Source organism: Dermacentor andersoni, chromosome 7 (genome assembly GCF_023375885.2).
Source record: "Dermacentor andersoni chromosome 7, qqDerAnde1_hic_scaffold, whole genome shotgun sequence".
Taxonomy (NCBI): Eukaryota; Metazoa; Arthropoda; class Arachnida; order Ixodida; family Ixodidae; genus Dermacentor; species Dermacentor andersoni.
This window is the reverse complement of record NC_092820.1, coordinates 125087490-125107544: the sequence shown is the minus strand read 5'-3', so window position 1 is coordinate 125107544 and position 20055 is coordinate 125087490. Positions and strand designations below refer to the sequence as shown.

The window sequence follows — 20055 nt, the reverse complement described above, 5'->3', positions numbered from 1 at the left end:
CAGTTCTTCCCAAAGCTATCTATAAGTTGTCTGAATAAACCACTCGACCCCCTACAATGAAAACCAGTTGAATGTTTGCGCTTGTGTCTGTCGCCCCCAGTCCTCGCTTCAAGTAGTGCACAAATAACATTGACCACGAATTGTTACCAACTAGTCCAAACCAGTTATCAGTTACAAAAAGAAAAGGAAAATACTAAAGCAAATAACGAAAGAAAATGACGAATAAAATAAACACGCTCACAGTTAGGTGTGACAACGCGTATACACGAATTAAACAAGATGAAACGCAGCACTGTAACTAACATAACATAATCAAGATTACGCACGGATTAGCGCTCAAACAGAACGTAGCAAAATACGTTAAGGTAATTTGATGGTAAATACTCTTAGGCTCATGCTTGAATGAGTATAAAGATGGCGGAGTGAGCGAGATCTAATTCGCTGTGCCACCGAACGGGGTCCCCCCCCACCAGGTGAACTACCGCCAGCGGCTGATCTCCCAGCCCGACGGACCCGCGGAGGAGGAGCGGTTTCCGGAGATGCACACCCTGCTGCCCATCATGGGGGCCCTGCAGCAGCGCCACCTGGAGCTGCAGGCCGAGCGGATGCAGGAGCCTCCGCCGGAGGAACTGCGCCTGCGCCGGTTTCCCTACCCGGCCTACATCGTTCACCGGGACCAGAAGAACTACGCCCTGGTGCTGACGCGCTTCTGCATCGGCATGCTCATCCCGTTCACCGTGCTCGTCGCCAGGCTCACCGACGAGAAGGCCACCGGTGAGGGACAGCGCTTGACGCTTGGCGTCGTTAGAGTGTGTCGAGAGAGAGTGTGTGGAGAGAGTGAGTGTAAAGAGAGAGATAGAGACTGCGCCACCACGGCGAGTAAAAGACGCAAGAAAACTCTGCAGTGGATGAAGGCAGTGCTGTTCTTTTCGCCTTCCGCTGTCGTGTGGGTTGGAATTTTCACAGTTTAGAGCCAATTTTAGTATCCAAGACTAGAAAGTGCACTTTACAATATGTGCACGGAGCAGAGGGTATGTGTAATATTTCAGCGCGACCTTCTAATCACGTCGCCGTCGTCCTCCGCCAGGTATGCGCGAGCTGCTTCGAGTGATGGGCCTCAGCGACTGGGTGTACTGGGTCAGCCACTACCTGAGCGCCTTCTTCATGCACTCCATCATCGTGTCGCTCATGCTGCTCTTCACCTGCGTCAAGCGCAACGAGGAAGGCCGAGCCTTCATACAGTTCAGCGACCCCACGCTGCTGTTCGTCATACTCAACTTCTTCTGCAGCCAGTGTCTCATGCACGCCTTCGCCCTGTCCATGTTCTTCGCGCACCGTGAGTGCGAGTTCGCGTTGATCGCTTTCCCCACTAACGCTCGTGGGGTTCGATTTGCTCTTGGCGCCAAAAGGCGCAGTACACTGAGTGAAGCGGGAAAACGAAAGAGATCCTTTATTGCGCCAAGACCGGGTACCCAAAATAAATGCGAGAAAAAGGTTCGCCAATAATAGAGACCCGCTGAAGAATCGAACGGGCTCGGCACCCCACGCGAGGATGCTGAATAAATAATGTTTCCTTAGCGGGTGCAGTCCCACGAATGGTCGGTTCACGCGCCGACGCCGTCTCCAAGCCAAACAGCGGGATGCCCGTTTCTCTAACGTCTGGGTTAACAAGCATCTAGAATCAGCCTAACTCGCCCTGTCTCTCATTGTAGCTGCTAAAGATTTATCATGACGACCCCTATAAGTGTTACAGGAGGAGGCCCTAAAGTAAGAACTGTAATGAGGGCATCCTAGAGGTACAGAATTGGTTGGTTTCAGGGAAGGTGAGTCTACAAGTCTTGTACATTATTATGGAAACAAGCAGTAGAGACCAAGGATACTACAGTGACCATAAGGAGAAATCTAGGAGCTGGCACACGGCATCGTGTTTGCATGTTAGCGTCCGTGCGCGTGCAGCCTTAGCAGCGCGCACCCATGCGGCATCACGTGTGTGTGACGCGGGGAAGCCAAACGTCAAGAGATGCGAGAACCGTATGGAAAAGGCGAGAGTCATGCGGAGAAAACTAACCTCAAGGGACGCGAGACAGTTGAGCGCCCCCACACCGTACGTTTCCAGGTACCACCTTTCTTTCTCGCACCAGATGAAACTCTATATACAGACGGCACGCGTAGGCAGCATCGCCAGGTTTCTTTCCAGTAGCGTTGTTGTGAACCTACGTGACCGCTGCTGCCCACATGAGCTCCGGTGTTCATGCTCCTTTTGGTTTCCTTGCAATGCAATAGGTGATGCGCAAGCCTGCGAGTGTGCTTCTCCTCACGTCTCGCCTGACCTAACCGACATGGTGGATCGTAAATAAGGCGTCAGTGTGCGGAGGTGTGCAACCAAAGGCTGTATAACTTAAACTATTCCAATATGTTTTTATTCCAATCTCCTGACGCTAAGTTTGCGTAACCGCCAACGCAAGCATCGGGCGGTCACCCACAGGGTTGAACAAACCAATCAAATGCTCCCCTCGTTCATAGGAGGCCACTTTTGTTTGCTTGAAAAACGAATAACATTGCCTGCACTGAGCGGCTTGTCTTATCTAATTGGCTCACAAGAGGCGTGGATCATGCTCAAGTGGAGAGGGATTCGATGGGGCCGAGTCACTGCACTGCATATCGATAACCGGATGAAGAGGGTGGTGCCGGCGTCTGCGATTGGTCCGCTTTCTCTTACTTAGCTTGCGGTGGCTCGTCGACAATCGGGGCAGCGTGTAACAGAAACTTAAGAATGACGCGAAAACGGATCCTCAGCAAAGAAGAGTTGGCAGAACGAGGTCGTAAAGGCGCCATGCTCTCTGGCAGGTGCGATTAGCCAGTGCCTCAGGGATCGGCGGCAGCCATTTTTTATTCCTTTCGGAAAGGGAATTCAGTTTCGTTCGGCATACTAATGCACCTTAAAAGCGTACACGTCTCTTTGACGCGGTGAGTTTTTGCGGTTTTGTGACGTCGCGTGACAGGCAGGTGAAGGGGGTCCAGCCCAAAAACTTTTGGCCAATAGCCGAGGGGTAATGGGTAAAAGGCGTCCAATCAGAAATAAGTATTTTTGTTTCGTCCGGTCAAATTATGCATTATCAGTGTATACACGTCACATCAGATGGGGAGCTATCGCGTTTTTCGTGACGTCGTTTGACAGACAGGTGAAGTGGGGGTGTTCCAAAAACGTTTTTGACCAAACGCGGTGGGCTGATTGCAGAATTAGAATAGAAAAGTTTGGAATAGTTGTACGTTACAGCGCCCCTGCTGCAGGAAGGAAATAACTAGTCGGTGGCGTCCCTAACTGAAACTGAAGCCAGAAGTCGGTCCAGCACAACATGTCACGGTAGATTTGAGTGTTTAGATTTGAGTCCAGGCGGCCGCGAATGCCCGCCCGGGCCGCTGTATATTGAAAGCAATCTGCGACGGGAACAGAGTCCGCCGCGCGCTGTGCTTTCACGGCGTAGTTCGCGTTGACTCGAGAGGCAGCACGAAGGTCAATTCACTCGCTGCTGCTGCCTCGCTTCCTCACTCCCGCGTTTGGACAACGAGTGTGCGCGTTCACCGAGTGAGATTTTGTTCATTCTCGCTTGTGCGCGAGCGATACCATGATTGATAATTTAATTAGTAAGCGAGTGTTTGTAAGTTTATACGACTGATAAAACTACTAGCCTAACTTCGTATAGCTGTCGACTTATTTGCTATCGCAATCGATGCTTCGCCTTTCTGGCGAAGTTACGACTTTTTTGTTTTCTTGTAGAACTCGCGGTTTTTATTGGGAATTGAAAATTTAATGCTCTTAAATTAAAGCTGTGTTTTAGCATTCAAGAATATTTTCTGATTCGCGAAAGATTTAGTTGCTGTGCCATGTGACAGCCTTTTAGGTCAAGTGGTGTTCGAGACGTGCTCGAACCTTCCATATCGCTGCTTCGTGTAAAAAAATCCCGTACATGTTGGCGCCAAATATGTCTATAAATAACACGCTGTAGAAAACTAAGTACCTAAGTGTCGCCTTTTATCGTTATCTAAACTGTTTCTTTAATTGAATGTAATAAAAGTATTTAGGCCCGTACAAATGTTGTGGAAGGCAAATATAAAAAGCGGGAAAATTAGTTCACGTTGTTCTCATCTTCATGAATTGGCGAAAATTTGCGCTTATTTCTGTATTTTGTTGTGCTGAATTCAAATGTTCTTTTTTGTAGAACGGGCAGTCGTAAGAAGTTTTCGGTTTCATATTCCTAGTTAAGTTGTGAGCCTTAATCTTAAGGACAGGTTGACTTTAGCAAGAAAGTTCTAAGGTCTCCCATGGGATTTGTTGACGCTGCCATTGCTGTCGTCACATTATGAAGACTAGCTCACAGATTCCGTATCACGCCTCCCTTTAAAGAACTCGTGTAACCGTAGTTGCCAAACTTAACAAGGGCGTTAATTGGCACCAAACTCGCACAAGCTGCAAGAAACTGCATTCCGAATTGTCGCATTTTATCGACTGCTGAGACCTCGCTTGTTAACGTCCTTGCAGCGCATTCCGCAATCGCGGGCGCCATGTTGTACTGGACCTTCAGCAACGCAATGCCCTTCCTGCTTCTGGAGCACGCTGGAGGGCAGGGCTACTATTACATCGCCCGCCAGGACAAACTGCTCACCGCCATCTTTCCCGGAATGAGTTTACACTGGAGCTTCCGTGTACTGGAACGCTTCGAAAAGTTCGGTGAGTGCGAACGAATACATGTAGCAAACCAAGGTCAGTGGCAAGGAAAACTGGCATAAAACAGGAGAGGTCTTGTAGCTTCTACGTGCATTTTTTATGCGGAGCATTGTTTGCCTACTTTAGGCACTTCTTCGAATATCTATCTATCTATCTATCTATCTATCTATCTATCTATCTATCTATCTATCTATCTGTCTGTCTGTCTGTCTGTCTGTCTGTCTGTCTGTCTGTCTGTCTGTCTGTCTGTCTGTCTGTCTGTCTGTCTGTCTGTCTGTCTGTCTGTCTGTCTGTCTGTCTGTCTGTCTGTCTGTCTGTCTGTCTGTCTGTCTGTCTGTCTGTCTGTCTGTCTGTCTGTCTGTCTGTCTGTCTGTCTGTCTGTCTGTCTGTCTGTCTGTCTGTCTGTCTGTCTGTCTGTCTGTCTGTCTGTCTGTCTGTCTGTCTGTCTGTCTGTCTGTCTGTCTGTCTGTCTGTCTGTCTGTCTGTCTGTCTGTCTGTCTGTCTGTCTGTCTGTCTGTCTGTCTGTCTGTCTGTCTGTCTGTCTGTCTGTCTGTCTGTCTGTCTGTCTGTCTGTCTGTCTGTCTGTCTGTCTGTCTGTCTGTCTGTCTGTCTGTCTGTCTGTCTGTCTGTCTGTCTGTCTGTCTGTCTGTCTGTCTGTCTGTCTGTCTGTCTGTCTGTCTGTCTGTCTGTCTGTCTGTCTGTCTGTCTGTCTGTCTGTCTGTCTGTCTGTCTGTCTGTCTGTCTGTCTGTCTGTCTGTCTGTCTGTCTGTCTGTCTGTCTGTCTGTCTGTCTGTCTGTCTGTCTGTCTGTCTGTCTGTCTGTCTGTCTGTCTGTCTGTCTGTCTGTCTGTCTGTCTGTCTGTCTGTCTGTCTGTCTGTCTGTCTGTCTGTCTGTCTGTCTGTCTGTCTGTCTGTCTGTCTGTCTGTCTGTCTGTCTGTCTGTCTGTCTGTCTGTCTGTCTGTCTGTCTGTCTGTCTGTCTGTCTGTCTGTCTGTCTGTCTGTCTGTCTGTCTGTCTGTCTGTCTGTCTGTCTGTCTGTCTGTCTGTCTGTCTGTCTGTCTGTCTGTCTGTCTGTCTGTCTGTCTGTCTGTCTGTCTGTCTGTCTGTCTGTCTGTCTGTCTGTCTGTCTGTCTGTCTGTCTGTCTGTCTGTCTGTCTGTCTGTCTGTCTGTCTGTCTGTCTGTCTGTCTGTCTGTCTGTCTGTCTGTCTGTCTGTCTGTCTGTCTGTCTGTCTGTCTGTCTGTCTGTCTGTCTGTCTGTCTGTCTGTCTGTCTGTCTGTCTGTCTGTCTGTCTGTCTGTCTGTCTGTCTGTCTGTCTGTCTGTCTGTCTGTCTGTCTGTCTGTCTGTCTGTCTGTCTGTCTGTCTGTCTGTCTGTCTGTCTGTCTGTCTGTCTGTCTGTCTGTCTGTCTGTCTGTCTGTCTGTCTGTCTGTCTGTCTGTCTGTCTGTCTGTCTGTCTGTCTGTCTGTCTGTCTGTCTGTCTGTCTGTCTGTCTGTCTGTCTGTCTGTCTGTCTGTCTGTCTGTCTGTCTGTCTGTCTGTCTGTCTGTCTGTCTGTCTGTCTGTCTGTCTGTCTGTCTGTCTGTCTGTCTGTCTGTCTGTCTGTCTGTCTGTCTGTCTGTCTGTCTGTCTGTCTGTCTGTCTGTCTGTCTGTCTGTCTGTCTGTCTGTCTGTCTGTCTGTCTGTCTGTCTGTCTGTCTGTCTGTCTGTCTGTCTGTCTGTCTGTCTGTCTGTCTGTCTGTCTGTCTGTCTGTCTGTCTGTCTGTCTGTCTGTCTGTCTGTCTGTCTGTCTGTCTGTCTGTCTGTCTGTCTGTCTGTCTGTCTGTCTGTCTGTCTGTCTGTCTGTCTGTCTGTCTGTCTGTCTGTCTGTCTGTCTGTCTGTCTGTCTGTCTGTCTGTCTGTCTGTCTGTCTGTCTGTCTGTCTGTCTGTCTGTCTGTCTGTCTGTCTGTCTGTCTGTCTGTCTGTCTGTCTGTCTGTCTGTCTGTCTGTCTGTCTGTCTGTCTGTCTGTCTGTCTGTCTGTCTGTCTGTCTGTCTGTCTAAACTCTTACGCCCACGCAGTGGCTCATGTTGTTTATCAGCTTGGGCCACCAAGCATGCGCTCGTGGTCGCGATGCCGCCATTGTCGTTCTATCGTCGTCATTCCAGCTTTGTCTTCTGAATGTCGTCATGCCGTCGTCGTCACGCCTTCTACGCCGACCGGGTGGGCCAAGTTGAGTCATAGTTTTAGCCACTAGGTATGTGCTTGTCGTCGGGATACCGTCGTGACGGCTGCATCTTCGCCATTCCAACTCGTGGATTGTTTCCTGTCATGCCGCCGTTGTCACCCCATCGCCGTCATAGAGATTACGTGGTCCAGTCGTCGTTACACCATTGTCGTCATACTCTGGTCGTCAACCGATTGTCCTGCCACCTGTTGTCATGCCTTGTTCGTCATACAGTCATCTTCATGCACTCGCTGTCTGTCGTGGTCCATTCCGTCGTCACCATTATAACTTCAGCAACCGACTCTCTTTCATGCAGACGTCGTCACACAGTCGTAATACCTTTGTCACGTTGGTCGTCACCCTGTCGCTTCACCACCACAACTTCTGTAACGTTATTCCCTTGTCGATTGCCATGATACCTTCGTCAGTCCATCGACGTTATTCCTTCCTCATCAATTTATTGCAATTATGGTGTTGTCATTCAATCATTGTTGTGCCACCGTTTTCATTTCATTGTCATCATTGCGTCGTTGTCAGACAGTCGCTATCATGCATCCGCGTCATCATGCCGTAGTGGTCGTGCCATCGTCGTCATTCCAGCTTCGATCGTCATCCGGTTGCTGTCACACTGTTGTCGTCGTACACTCATCGTCATCCCTTTGTCCACAAATCATCTTCGCGCTGTCGTTGTTACACCAACGTCGTTTAGAATCGTCACGTCATGGCCATCAGCAAAGGCGCCGAAACCCAGAGGAAGAAGGCAAAGGAAGTTTCTTAAATAAAAGTATAATACGCCTGAAGGCATACATTCGTTTCGCTGAAGATATGTAGATGCCGTTCATTTTTTCTTTGCGAAATTCTATTAAAGGGCCCCTCACCAGGCCGCATAGCAAATTTTGGTTGCACTCGTGTGTAAGTTGTTACGTGTGCTCTAGGGAGCGTTCTGTCGCAAAAATGTTTCAAATCGGATCATTAATAGCCGAGATAGAAATATTTAAGTGTCGCGAATTCATGATTTCACTAGGCGAGCTTCACCACAAATATAGACCTTCTCTTGCCCCATCTAGCCTCCGCAAGCGAAATTCCTTCCCTGCGTTCTCATACCGGACCTGGAGGATTGTGTGAAGCATACGTCACGGGCCCCGCCTTTATTTTTTTCTCCTCACTTTTTTTTTTTTTGCGGGGCTGCGCACTTTCGCTGACGGCGTTGCGCGCGAGCGGTTGTGATTGTCCCGTTTCGCGCAGCGCACGTTTTGCGCGCTGTGCACAAGGACACATGACTAGCGGTATAATTCAGTGCTACACGAATACCGAGGCAGACAAGCGGATCGCAGAGCATGATCACTCGCTGGCACACGGCAGAAAATGGCATAGTTTCGGTACCTGCGCACGTGAATGCACGACCGTGGGAACAAGCAAACGAAGCGGAAGAATATCTCTCTTGCGATCGGTGCGAAGTAAAGCAAAAAAACACGCAGACATTCCGTTTGTGTGTTTTATTAATTCTCTAAAGTTCAATTCGTCAATTCAGGCAACAGGTCACACAAATAACAGATGTTGCCTTGAATAATTCTCGAAGTCACGTGTCACCACGAGCGACGTCACACTGCGGACACGAGTACGTAGGCGCAGGGACACGAGCACGTCACCGTCCGTCTTGGAGCGCGGTCGCCGCGAAGGAAAGGGAGAACGGCCTTCGGATTGAAATGTCAGACCTTTCCGTGGCGCGTAGCGATGTAATTCTTTGCAAACACGATCGTTAGCGCGCATTGTGTGCTCTGCGCTTGTCAGCTCAAAATGGCTAGACCTGGTGAGGCGCCCTTTAAGAACAGACCCACTCACCGGCATCTTTTATAAAGGTAGTACAGATGGTAAACCGACTTTACTACATACCGTCTATTAGCGTTAGAGATCATCTGGAGATCAACCTACCAACGAAGCACCCATTGACTGAAGGGTTGAACTGTCTCCCATAAGTTAATGCTTGAAATGCTGCAACGTCATGGTAAAACTGCCTACGTCGCCGAAATTTACTTTGAGAGGCCGCGCTTTCGTGGGCAGAACGCGCGAGAAAGCTTTTTTTCGTAGTGCCGATGATTCAGTCATTCCCATGTGGTTGTGTGCGTCACATGCAGTGGAACGCGGCGCTAACTGGAGCAACTTCTACGATCCCGCCGCGACCCCAGACAACGTGACCCTCGCCGAGATCGTGTTCGTGGGGTTCACCTCCGACTGCATCCTGGCAACCTTCATCTGGTACTTCGACAACGTCTTCTGCTTCGGGCCGGGCGTCCACAAGCCTTTTCACTTTCCGCTGAAGGTCAGTGGCACCGCCGCGATCACGTGACGGCTTCCTACGCGTACTAAGCCGGTCGATCTAAAAGGTCTCCTTCGTTCTCGACCTAGTTGATGTCTGTTAAGGAGCGCATTCGCTACGACGGCAGTTTGAATTTGTGTTTTGTACAAAAGAAATAGAGCTCCCGGGACCCAATTATCATACACCTAATTAGCTATTTGGATGCGAAGAATGAAAAAAAAATGCTGGAAACAGGGTTACGGTTGTGCAAGTTGCATAACTCTGCTTTAATCTTGTTATGCTTCGAATGTAATTATAGAATAATCCTATTTAGTTTTAGAATATGACTGTTAGCTCGCCTTGGAAATGCAGAATTTGTGTTGCCACAACATCGGCTTTAGCACCCCCCCCCCCCCCACTTCCCTCATTTTTGCTGAATTTGATTTCGGTTGCGTTCGCACTTCTCCAAGGTCGGTGGCTTCAATTCTTCATTGTTCGTAAAACACACTTATAAAGCTTCGGATAACTTGCACGCGTAATTCACTGCACAGGCCGTAATTAGTCCGAAAAACTCGAACTTTACCTGCACGTTACCCGCAACGTGCCCTCTTAATTTCCACAATTATAAATGAGGTGCCTTGTTCAATTCACCGAGGACACCAGGGAAACCAAATACGAACGCCACATGACGCATAAAAATAGGAATAACAACGAGGGTTCATATTTATTTCCAACGCTTCTAATTCGGTTAGGAACACAGAAATTTAGTCACAGTTTGCACTCACCATGACCCCCCTTTCTGCGGAGTATAACACCTTGTCGCATGGCGTATCATATGTGATAGCATAGAAAAAAAAAAACAAGGAAAATCCCAGAATCTGTGTCCTCTCAGCAATGAAATACATGGCGGTTTGAGCACCGGAAGTAATGTTCGAGCTAGTTTTCCTTAAAAAAAAAAAGAAAAAGGCTCTCCCGTAATCGAGAGTAAGCATGATGTAAGCATGAGTAATCGATGTAAGCATGAAATAGCTACCGGCAAAGCAGATTACTCAGTCACAACCGCCAAAACCATCTCACAACCATCCACGGCGCACCGGACGCTACCGCCCTGGTCACACAGCGTGACGCCATCTCTCGGAGGCGGCGCAAAACCCACGCCGCGGAACTCACGGACCGATGGCGTCGAGAAGAGCGTAAGCAACCTTGTCTCAGAACCAAAAGATAAAACTCAAGTGTATGGTGCACTGTACCTGCCTTTTGAACGCCGCCATTGGAAATGACAAATTAAACTTCAGCGTACAAGAAGTTACAGCTTGAGTGATATTGTGAACAAACATTACGAGGAAATCGGAAGCAATATTTTTTTTGTAACTTGTTTAGGCAGTAACTGGCGTATGTAATGTGGTCCTGTGCAAGGCGTTGGGGGCAGAGACCGCGCTTCCTTAAGTTTTGTCTGGTTGCCCAGATGATCTCGTTTTAAACCCGCAACAAAGCCCGGATGCTCTCGTCTCGTTATCGCCTCATTCTCGTCCCATTCCTGATTTGAGTGCCCGGATAACGGCTCTGGAATTTTGCTCAAGGTCTTTTGAAGGTCGCCGACAACGGGAGCCAAAAGCATTTAATGCTTAAATATCTCTGACGGCAGCTCGGCACACAACGTGCAAGAAGTTCGTAAATAAACAGGTTAATTCCACAGTTTTTTCGCTTGAACTCAGTGCAAAAAAATATTATTGTGCTTATTTACTTTTTATTAGTCTACTGGGATGTTTCGATCGAGAAATTCATGCAGGTTGTTCTGTTAGGCAAGTATTAATTGCTATGTCATATAAGATATATATATATATATATATATATATATATATATATATATATATATTAATTGCTATGTCATATAAGATATATATATATATATATATATATATATATATATATATATATATATATATCTTATATGACATAGCAATTAATACTTGCCTAACAGAACAAACAGAACAACCTGCATGAATTTCTCGATCGAAACATCCCAGTAGACTAATAAAAAGTAAATAAGCACAATAATATTTTTTGTGCACTGAGTTCAAGCGAAAAAACTGTGGAATTAACCTGTTTATTTACGAACTTCTTGCATATATATATATATATAATATATATATATATATATATATATATATATATATATATATATATATATATATATATATATATAATGTCATATATGCATGTAGTGGAGGACAGCAGAGACTTTTCATTGCGAGAGAATAAATTTGGCAGCACAATTATGCAGCCATTATACGAGCATATACAGTAGTTAAGCAAATGAAAATGCCAACTACGTTTGCGATGAATATAGTTGTGGAGCTGCTATGTTCTAGGAGCTAATGACAGTGGAAAGCAACGAATACTTCGGCTTTCTGAATTACGCAGCTCAGACTAGAACTGTGCTACCTGGAACAGGCTACCTTTAAAAATTCCGTAAAACTTAAGAATTATCATACTGTATAACGTTTTCGACTGACTTCTATAGTAGCAACTTCACTGTAAAACAACTTCGCAACAACTTCGCTGTAAAAAAAAAAAAACGGTTTCTTTAGCTCGGCTACTGGCTTCCGAGGATGACCTTCGTCCCAATGCTACCGACATCAAGAGGAGGCGACGAGTTGCTTAACTTCGAAGCCGAACCCACCTACCAGGCAGTGGCTGTGGAGCTCGTCAACGCAAGCAAGGTATTACGCCGAAGCGGCGTGGCATTGTCAAATCGGTTACACACTGTCAAACACTTGTGTACACACCTTCAGTCGACTGCCTTGCCTTCTTTAGGGGTCTCATAGTGCCCTTGAGGAGCCCACAGATTGTTCAAGTAGGCTATTTTGCCTTTTTGAAGACTTCTTTAGGGCAATACGAGTCTATAGATTGTTTTGTGAAGCTGTGTAAACAGCCAACAGCCAATGCCCTGAATGTGTCTTTGAATTCTATCATGCCTACTTGAAGATAAGTAGCTCTGCTTACCTGCACGACGTTACGAGGCATTCAACACGCACGGGAAATAGTAAAATTGTCAAATAAACCACAAGTCACATGAACTCTCAGAGGTATCCTTTGTTTCCAGCCGCAACAGCCTATTGGAACAAGCTACCGGGGGTACTCGTCTCCTCTATATTGGTTGAGTCTTTCGTGAATGTTATTACAGACATCAACTTTAGTATATAACATGTTCATAATACATCACTGTACGACACAGAATTCGTACTTATATTTTATGATTAACCAAACCTAATTTTTCTCTGATATCCTTTCCTTGCACCCTTAACATGCCGTCCATTGTATCGCATGTACGCTTGTTTTTCACTCCTGCTTCGGCCCTCCAACCACGGCCTGCAGTATGTAATAATAAAATAATAATAACGAATACGGATGTAACTAACAATTGGATTTAACTTATTAAACACAAAATCTTTCTCGCCTACAACCATGCGTAGTGATCGTAGCTTATAACAAATAAAGCACATAATGAAGGTATTCTTGTGTTGGGTACGACTTCGTTAAAGGAGGTTTGACTGCAGGTTTTCTATTAGCCTAGTCAAACTTTACTACTTGGCATGGGGTCATACAAGGAGCTATTCATTGACGTCATCGATACAGGCATATTGTCGTACAGTCAGCCGCTTTACCTCGCTTTATACCGGTCATCTCGATTCGCTCATCCCCAGCAACACAGTATACGATAGTATACGCTCACGTATACGTGAGTGCATATGTGAGTGTACAGGAGTATACGTGACGTGACGCGTAACGCTGCGCGCAGACGAGAGGTGTCGTACGCACGGAGATATGGCGCGCCAACGATATGTCACGTGACGTGCACGCAGGACTACGACGGTGTGATTGCCGTGGACGACGCCTGCCTGAGAATCTACACCAACCAGATCACCGTGCTGCTCGGGCACAACGGTGCTGGCAAGACCACCCTTCTCAACATGATCACTGGTGAGACGATGCGACGAAAGCCCCTATACTCAGCATTCAGTACTTAATGACCGCTGGCTTGGAGTGGGATCTCGGACGGCAGCAGAATAGGTGGTGTCGAAATTCACGTCCCGGCGACAGCGCCATCTGGACAACAGATGCGGATTTCGAAGGCTATGCTTTTGCCCTCTGCATGCCGCGGAAACGATTTCGGGAGCCGAAAGCACGTCATAGACGTCAGGTTTTGGACACCACCTATAGAAAAGGAGAGGTGGAGCGAGAGAGAGGAAGTGCGACAGAACCCATCTAGATTTGTTGAACTTATGCGAAAGCTTGAAAGTGTACATTTGTTGAAGCGAAGGTGTTTATATAGGTGGCGTTGTTGTTTCACTGCACGATTCCGTAAATAAGTCTTTAACCATCACATTTGTAGCGGTAGCAAAAGTAGCTGTGCACATATAAGTTTATCCCTAGTGTTTGTGTTGCCTCCAGCGGCGTGAGCATCGGCGGGGAATTGTGACCTTCCCCTCCAGCAGCCGCCATAGAGGGAGAGGGTGGTGGGAGAAGTGGAGGGCTGTCTTTCCCGAGTTTTCCATCACAAGCCTTCGGGATGCCCCCAAAGCTCTCGCGCTATCGCGCGAGCGCCTCAAAGAACTATGATTGGTCGGCGTGCGGTGACAAACGCACCCACGCAAGCTCAATTGCACGAGAGCATGTGCACTTTGTATTGGTGCCTTATCTACGCTGCAAGTCCTACCCCCACACGATTAACCAATCGCCACATGGAAACGCGAGTCCAGAGATGTCCGGTGAATGTGTGCAAACTAACTGTGGCAGCTGAAGCATCAAAGGACAGCGAAAGCTGTGTACACGAGCGACTTCTCACAGTCTTCGGAACTACTGAGCGTCCTGTTTGTTGGCGGCTCTTTAATGTCATTCCATCAGCGACGCCGGTTACGCGCGCTCGCCGACGCCTGATCGCATGGTCATCGGACCGCTTAGGGGGTTTCCCACGTCCGCAGCGCTGCTGGACAACGCCGTCGGCTTGCACCTATGCAGCCGTCCAAACTCCTAGCTGACCTCCAACGTAGAGCCCGTATAACGCAACGTGCGAAAAAAAAAAGTAATGGATAACTGGTTAAAAAAAGAAAAAGACGGGCGTGTAATTTGTTGTCGATTCAAATGAGACATAGGCAAGATAACACTAACCACCGTTCACGAAGTGCCTATGTACATCACAAAAGGCGCCACGCTCAACGCAAACATTAAAAGAAAAAAAGAAAGGTGCTATAGCTTGTACGGCTTAGAACTCGCCCGTCTACGGCTGTTTATTATAGACATGGTATACTTATCGCGCAGGCTTCGTTGACTGCACCTCGGGGAGTGCGCTGGTTGGCGGCTACGACGTGAGGATCTGCACCCGCGACTCCCGCCAGAGCATCGGCTACTGCCCCCAGTACAACGTCTTGTTCGACGACCTCACAGTCGAAGAGCACCTCATGTTCTTCGCTATCGTACGTGCAACAGCTGCGGGCACCTCGCTGTATCTTTACAGCTTGTTCGAAAACGCGTATCCTTTGTGCGATTAACAACACGTTACCAGAAAGGTGTACGGGTACATACCAGGGACGTTCCGAAAGTAAGCTTCGTTATTTATTTTCGCACGCGAACCTTATTGCCCCCCCCCCCCCCCCACACACACACCGTGGCATCATGTCTATTGCCCTATTGCCCTATTTTTTCCACTAGTCGCCACCGACATTGAGACATTTGTCGTCGCATACAATCACTTCGAAGAAACCACTCTGGTAAAAACTCGGTGCCCTGCGATGCAAGGTCTGAGACGTGACCTCTTCACCGTACGTGGTCTGTAGGCGTTCATGGATGACGGACACACTAGTCTCACGTGCCCATTCATACCGGATAAAAAGCGCGCACTTCCATTGGCGACCACGTTGTCGGCGCACGTCTGTCTGCCGTCGTACTTGAATAACCTCGGGCACGTCTGTCTGCTGTGACTCTTCGGCGCTGTGCGCATGCACCATTCCTCCTCTGCTGACACTCTTTCAATCGCTGAACGAGCAACGGGCGTGGATCATTATGGCGATTGTTTGTTTCACCTAGTGTACCTTGTTCGCTTTCTAAGAAATTGCGAAACTTACTTTCGGAACGTCCCTCGTATTATATGATGATGATCATTTGAATATCTCTATTGGCATACTCTAAAACGGGGTGGCGACAAATGATCGCTTAGCTTGCTTGGGCTAATCGGATTTTACATTCATCTATTGCAGTCAAGCATATTTGCCTCTTTATGCATTCTCTTTATTAAAACTTCTATCTCTGCACGGTAAGCTTTATTGTACTATATTTCTCTAAATTTCAGTGACACCTAACGTGCCCTAGACGAAGCTTAAACAGGTCTTTGTGGCCGACTCCCTTATCTGGCGAGTACGTAGCATGCGGATAATCACCTGAAACGAATGACATAAGAAAGAGACATGCGTCGAACCGTACCGCTGGTGGCCTTGTTTGGATTAAACAGCAACGGTCACAGGGCGTGGACGGCTGGATATCCGTCCTGGATTCTAACGGCTGTTGTTGGTGCGTGTATACTGCGAACGTCGTTTCTGTTATACATTGTAAAATAGTTTACACCCTTAAAAGTGAAAAAGGGTGTAAATGTGTCTATAACTCACATCCTGAGGGTGTCGGTTATACAAATTACACCATAAGGGTGGGAGTTATAGACATATTTACACCCTTTTTATCTTTTAAGGGTGTAAATTATTTTACAGTGTACTCCGCGTGTTTTTCTAGGGCTGTCCGCAAGCTTGCTTTGCAGAGTAGTATAGTTCTGCCGGCAAAAACACCCCACATTGTATGGCGCACCATGCGCTTGAATCGTTGCGAAGAACTCGTATCGGACACCAAGCGTGCACAGTGTAAATCTTTGGAGTGTGGTGAAATCGTGCAAAAAAAAAAAAAAAAAAAGTGACAACTCTATTTATTTAACCAAGAAAGCTTCTACATTTAGATCACGCGTGTGGTTTTGTTTTCTTGAAGAAATTTGTGGACCCCGAGGCCTACCGTTGTGAGGATAATGTGTTTCCTTGCGCACGCTCTCAGAAATGAAGAGAGAAATCGTGTTATCCACCCAGCCCGAAGCTTTTAAGGAGACTGTGCGTTTTTCTCAGAAAGAATGATTTGGCTCGCTCGCACTCGCGCAATAATATGCCCAGGACTGGGGATTGAGCCCGGGACCAACGCATTTGCGGGGCGGTGGCTCGAGGGTCTGAGATAATCAGGAGGCTCGCAGACCGTTCATTAAGTGAACTATTTCAATTAGAGGCCGTCGCCAGTGCAACGAAGGCAATGCGTGAAGCGCGCTTAAAGTCTTCAATCGACACTAAAGGGAAAGATATGTTGAGGTATAAAAGTGAATTACGCTTCTGCAATAGCGAAAAGCCACGTTATCGAAAAAATGGACATCTCCTATATCTAATAGACACATACGTACTACGCCGCTCAGTACGGCCTACAACGCGCGACCGATTTGCCACGTGCTTTCACGTTGTATCTCACACTGAGCGCGATAGTATGCATATTGGTATTCCATGTAAAAACCCGCATGTTCCTGCATATACGGTACTATATCGTTATGGGGCATGCCCATATATCATGTACGAGTGAACTCATGCCGTGAGAAAAAGCGTCACAACGCAGGAAAGACTCAACAACGAATGGCAGGTGCATGACGGCGGAAAACTCAAGCTCGCCATGATCGGCGGTGCTGCGCTAAACTCGGTAGAGTGGAAGATGTGCTTCGAGCCGAGTATTAATTTTTTTTTTTTTGCGAATACCGGGGTTAGGGCTCCTTCTTTAGTGTCCAACCCGCGGTGATGTCCCAGTGGCTATGGGGTTGTGCCGCTGACCCTATGCTCGCGTGTTTGATTCATGAAAACGCACTCGGTAACTTAGATTTACTTGCGGGTTAAGGAACCCCGGGTGGTCAAAATAATCCGGATAGCCTACCACTATGGCGGCCCTCATAAAGCACTGCGTGTTTTCGCGACGTTAGACTCTCTTGAGTTATTGTGTTGTTGTGCACAGCGATGCTTCGCGAGCCTCTTCATTGGGTTGCGGCGTGCGCTTTACTTCGGGACAGTGTATTGCGTCTCTTTGAGGTGTGCTTTGCCCCGCTGCGCTCTCAGATCAAGGGCATCCCGCTGAACAAAGTCCAGCTGGAGGTGGTGACCCTTCTGCACGACGCCAGCCTCATGGAACACCGCGCAGTGCTGGCCGCAAACCTGACTCCCGGCCTGCAGCGCCGCCTGTGCACCGCGATTGCGATCGTGGCGACTCCTAAGGTACGTGGTACCTGAAGGTACATGGGTGTTGGCCACCCCTCAGCTACGGTGCTCGTCACTCGTAAGGCACCGTATGCATGGTATATGGTGCACGGTACATGGCATACATCGTAACGCGGACATGGTATATGAAGGCATGTGGTAATAGCAGGCTCCGGAATGAGGCATTTCTTGTTCGCCTGCCATTGTCGTAGAGGGTAATAGGTGCATATTATTACGATATCATCGAGCGATGCTCAAGGGACGAGCCGCCGCTAGAACGACGACGAAGTGGGTCTTGGCGCGAGCGAGTGTCGGCCTGGCGTTCTGGCTCCTGTGTAAATAGCCTGTATATAGCCTCTTTCATCTGTGTCTTTCCACACGTAACAATATCATGATCGAGCAGTTTATTCGCCAAGATATGTGTACCTAACGGGGTCAATGTAATGTGATCTGACAAAGTAAGTGTATCCACTGAAGCGGGGTCGCTTACCGTGTCGAAGACACGGCGCAAACATTTTAGAACAACTAGACGACACAGGTCACAGGAAGGCACATGTCTTCTTGCATGCTGTCCCATGCTTGTGCTGTTCCTTCCCCCCACCCATCATAGCTACGAGCGGTAAACGAAGACAACGGAAGAGAGAGACGGGGCAAGCGCTGTCCGGCAACTGAAACTTTATTGGAAACGAAACGCGGCGTATATAATTGTGAAGCATAAAGAATTGACGGCATCGGGAAATTATTGAAGCGTACTGAATTTTCACATAGCGTGTGTGTTTGCCACCCTTCTGTTGCTTTGACAAAGAAGGAGACAGCATTCCGTCACAGGTCGTAACGTTCCGTTGTGATCTTCTGCATAACTAGTCCGTACTAGTGGATCACTGTAGTTTTGTTTTTGTTTTTTTGTTCATACTGTGCCCGTCACGTTTCGTTTCGGATAAAGTTTCAGTTGCCAGACAGCGCTTGTCCCGTCTTCCTTTTCTGTCGTCTTCATTTACCGCGCGCTGCTATCATAGATAAGTTCGAAATCGCCCCCGATTCGTTATCCTAGCTCTGTTCTTTCACCATGTGTTCTTCGAAGTACCCAATATTCCCGGTACAATTACCAAACGTTACAGCATTGCTCGCACGTCCCTGTTAGGACAGATAGACAGACAACGAACTTTATTTAATCCTGAGGAGCTACTGTCCGGACCTCCTAACGGGAGGCCATTGTAGCCGCTGGCCGCGCCAACGTAAAGGTAAGAACGCCGTGACGCTCCCTGTTAGGAGCTGGCCAAATCTTTTGTACATGGTAAAATGGCAGCGTCGGGCACAGGACGAAGCACACGGGTAGTTTACAAACAAGCTCTGTTTGTAAACTGCCTGTGTTTCTAAACAAGTGTTTGTAAACAAGTGTTTGTAAACAAGTGTTTGTAAACAAGTGTTTGTAAACTACCTGTGTCCTTCGCCGCTTGTGCGCGCTGCAGTTTTACCACGAATAATTACCAACTTTAAGTTCTTTCGCAATTGTGTCGTATTGGTTCGCGCCAGAAGTATGAAGAAGCGCGCAAATTTTTTTTCTCGTCGCCGCACTGGCGATGTTGAACGGCGATCGAATCTCTCTCCCAGTTGGTGATCCTGGACGAGCCGACGACCAACATGGACCAGGATGGCTGCCGCGACCTCTGGGAGCTGCTGCTCAAGCTTCGGCGCACCACCTGCGTGTTGATGACCACGCAGCAACTGTACGAGGCCGACGTGCTTGGCGATCGCATCGCCGTCATGGCCAACGGCCGCATACGGTACGCGCCAAGTTGTTTCTTTCTTATTTATATGCTGATTTCGCACGAACTCCGAGATCGGGTGGCTCGCGCGATAGAGTGCTGAGCGCCGTTTAATCCCGGAGGCCCTTCATTTCACGTCAAGTTTTAGACCGATCAGTTCTGCGGAAACACACAAGGCGGAGGAAAGTTCGTGAAAAGTGTCGTTATCCATCCAACTGTAGCACGAAGCTACAAAGTTCCATTACGGACCAGGACGAATTTATCAATTGCGAAGCTTTCATTCTGAGAAACCAGTTTGGGTTTTCTTTGTAGCTTCGGACTACAGTCGGGTGGATGACAATTCTTCCCGTTCACGACGACGCCCCTGTCGCAAAAATACACCGGCATAGTTGTTATCCTTAGCGCACTGGATTTACTATGGTAAGAAGAATGTAGATTTTGTCCCGTTACTAACTCCCTCAGCCCTCGAGATCAAAGAAAGGGCAGGGAGGTGCGAATTAAAAATTGGAGGACGCTTAAGCTTCGCCTTCAAGAGTGGAACGCGATAGCGTTATCGCACCCCGTTCGCACCGCCTACTCAAACGCGCTACGCCAGCCAAACGTCGCGATCGGCACAGATAGCCGGGCCCCGACGCGCCATGAAGGCGGGCGCGATCATGGGGCGAGTGGCGCGACACGTGTCGGGGCAGCGCCGTAGATTGCGAGGAGGGGGTCTTCTGCGTTTGCCGCGAGATGGCTCTGCGTGTGCGC

At 48.0% G+C, this 20055-nt stretch overlaps 1 protein-coding gene across 1 annotated transcript in view; it reads left to right on the top strand.

Annotated features, from left to right (window-relative positions):
• LOC126534665 (phospholipid-transporting ATPase ABCA3-like) overlaps nt 1-20055 on the top strand; it is a 130955-nt gene that overhangs the window by 10326 nt on the left and 100574 nt on the right. The window contains exons 5-13 of the mRNA XM_050181927.2: nt 474-774; nt 1088-1336; nt 4541-4729; nt 9064-9248; nt 11816-11947; nt 13091-13208; nt 14547-14701; nt 17402-17557; nt 19151-19323. Coding sequence (XP_050037884.2) covers nt 474-774; nt 1088-1336; nt 4541-4729; nt 9064-9248; nt 11816-11947; nt 13091-13208; nt 14547-14701; nt 17402-17557; nt 19151-19323 — 1658 coding nt within the window. The remainder of the gene's footprint in view (nt 1-473; nt 775-1087; nt 1337-4540; nt 4730-9063; nt 9249-11815; nt 11948-13090; nt 13209-14546; nt 14702-17401; nt 17558-19150; nt 19324-20055) is intronic.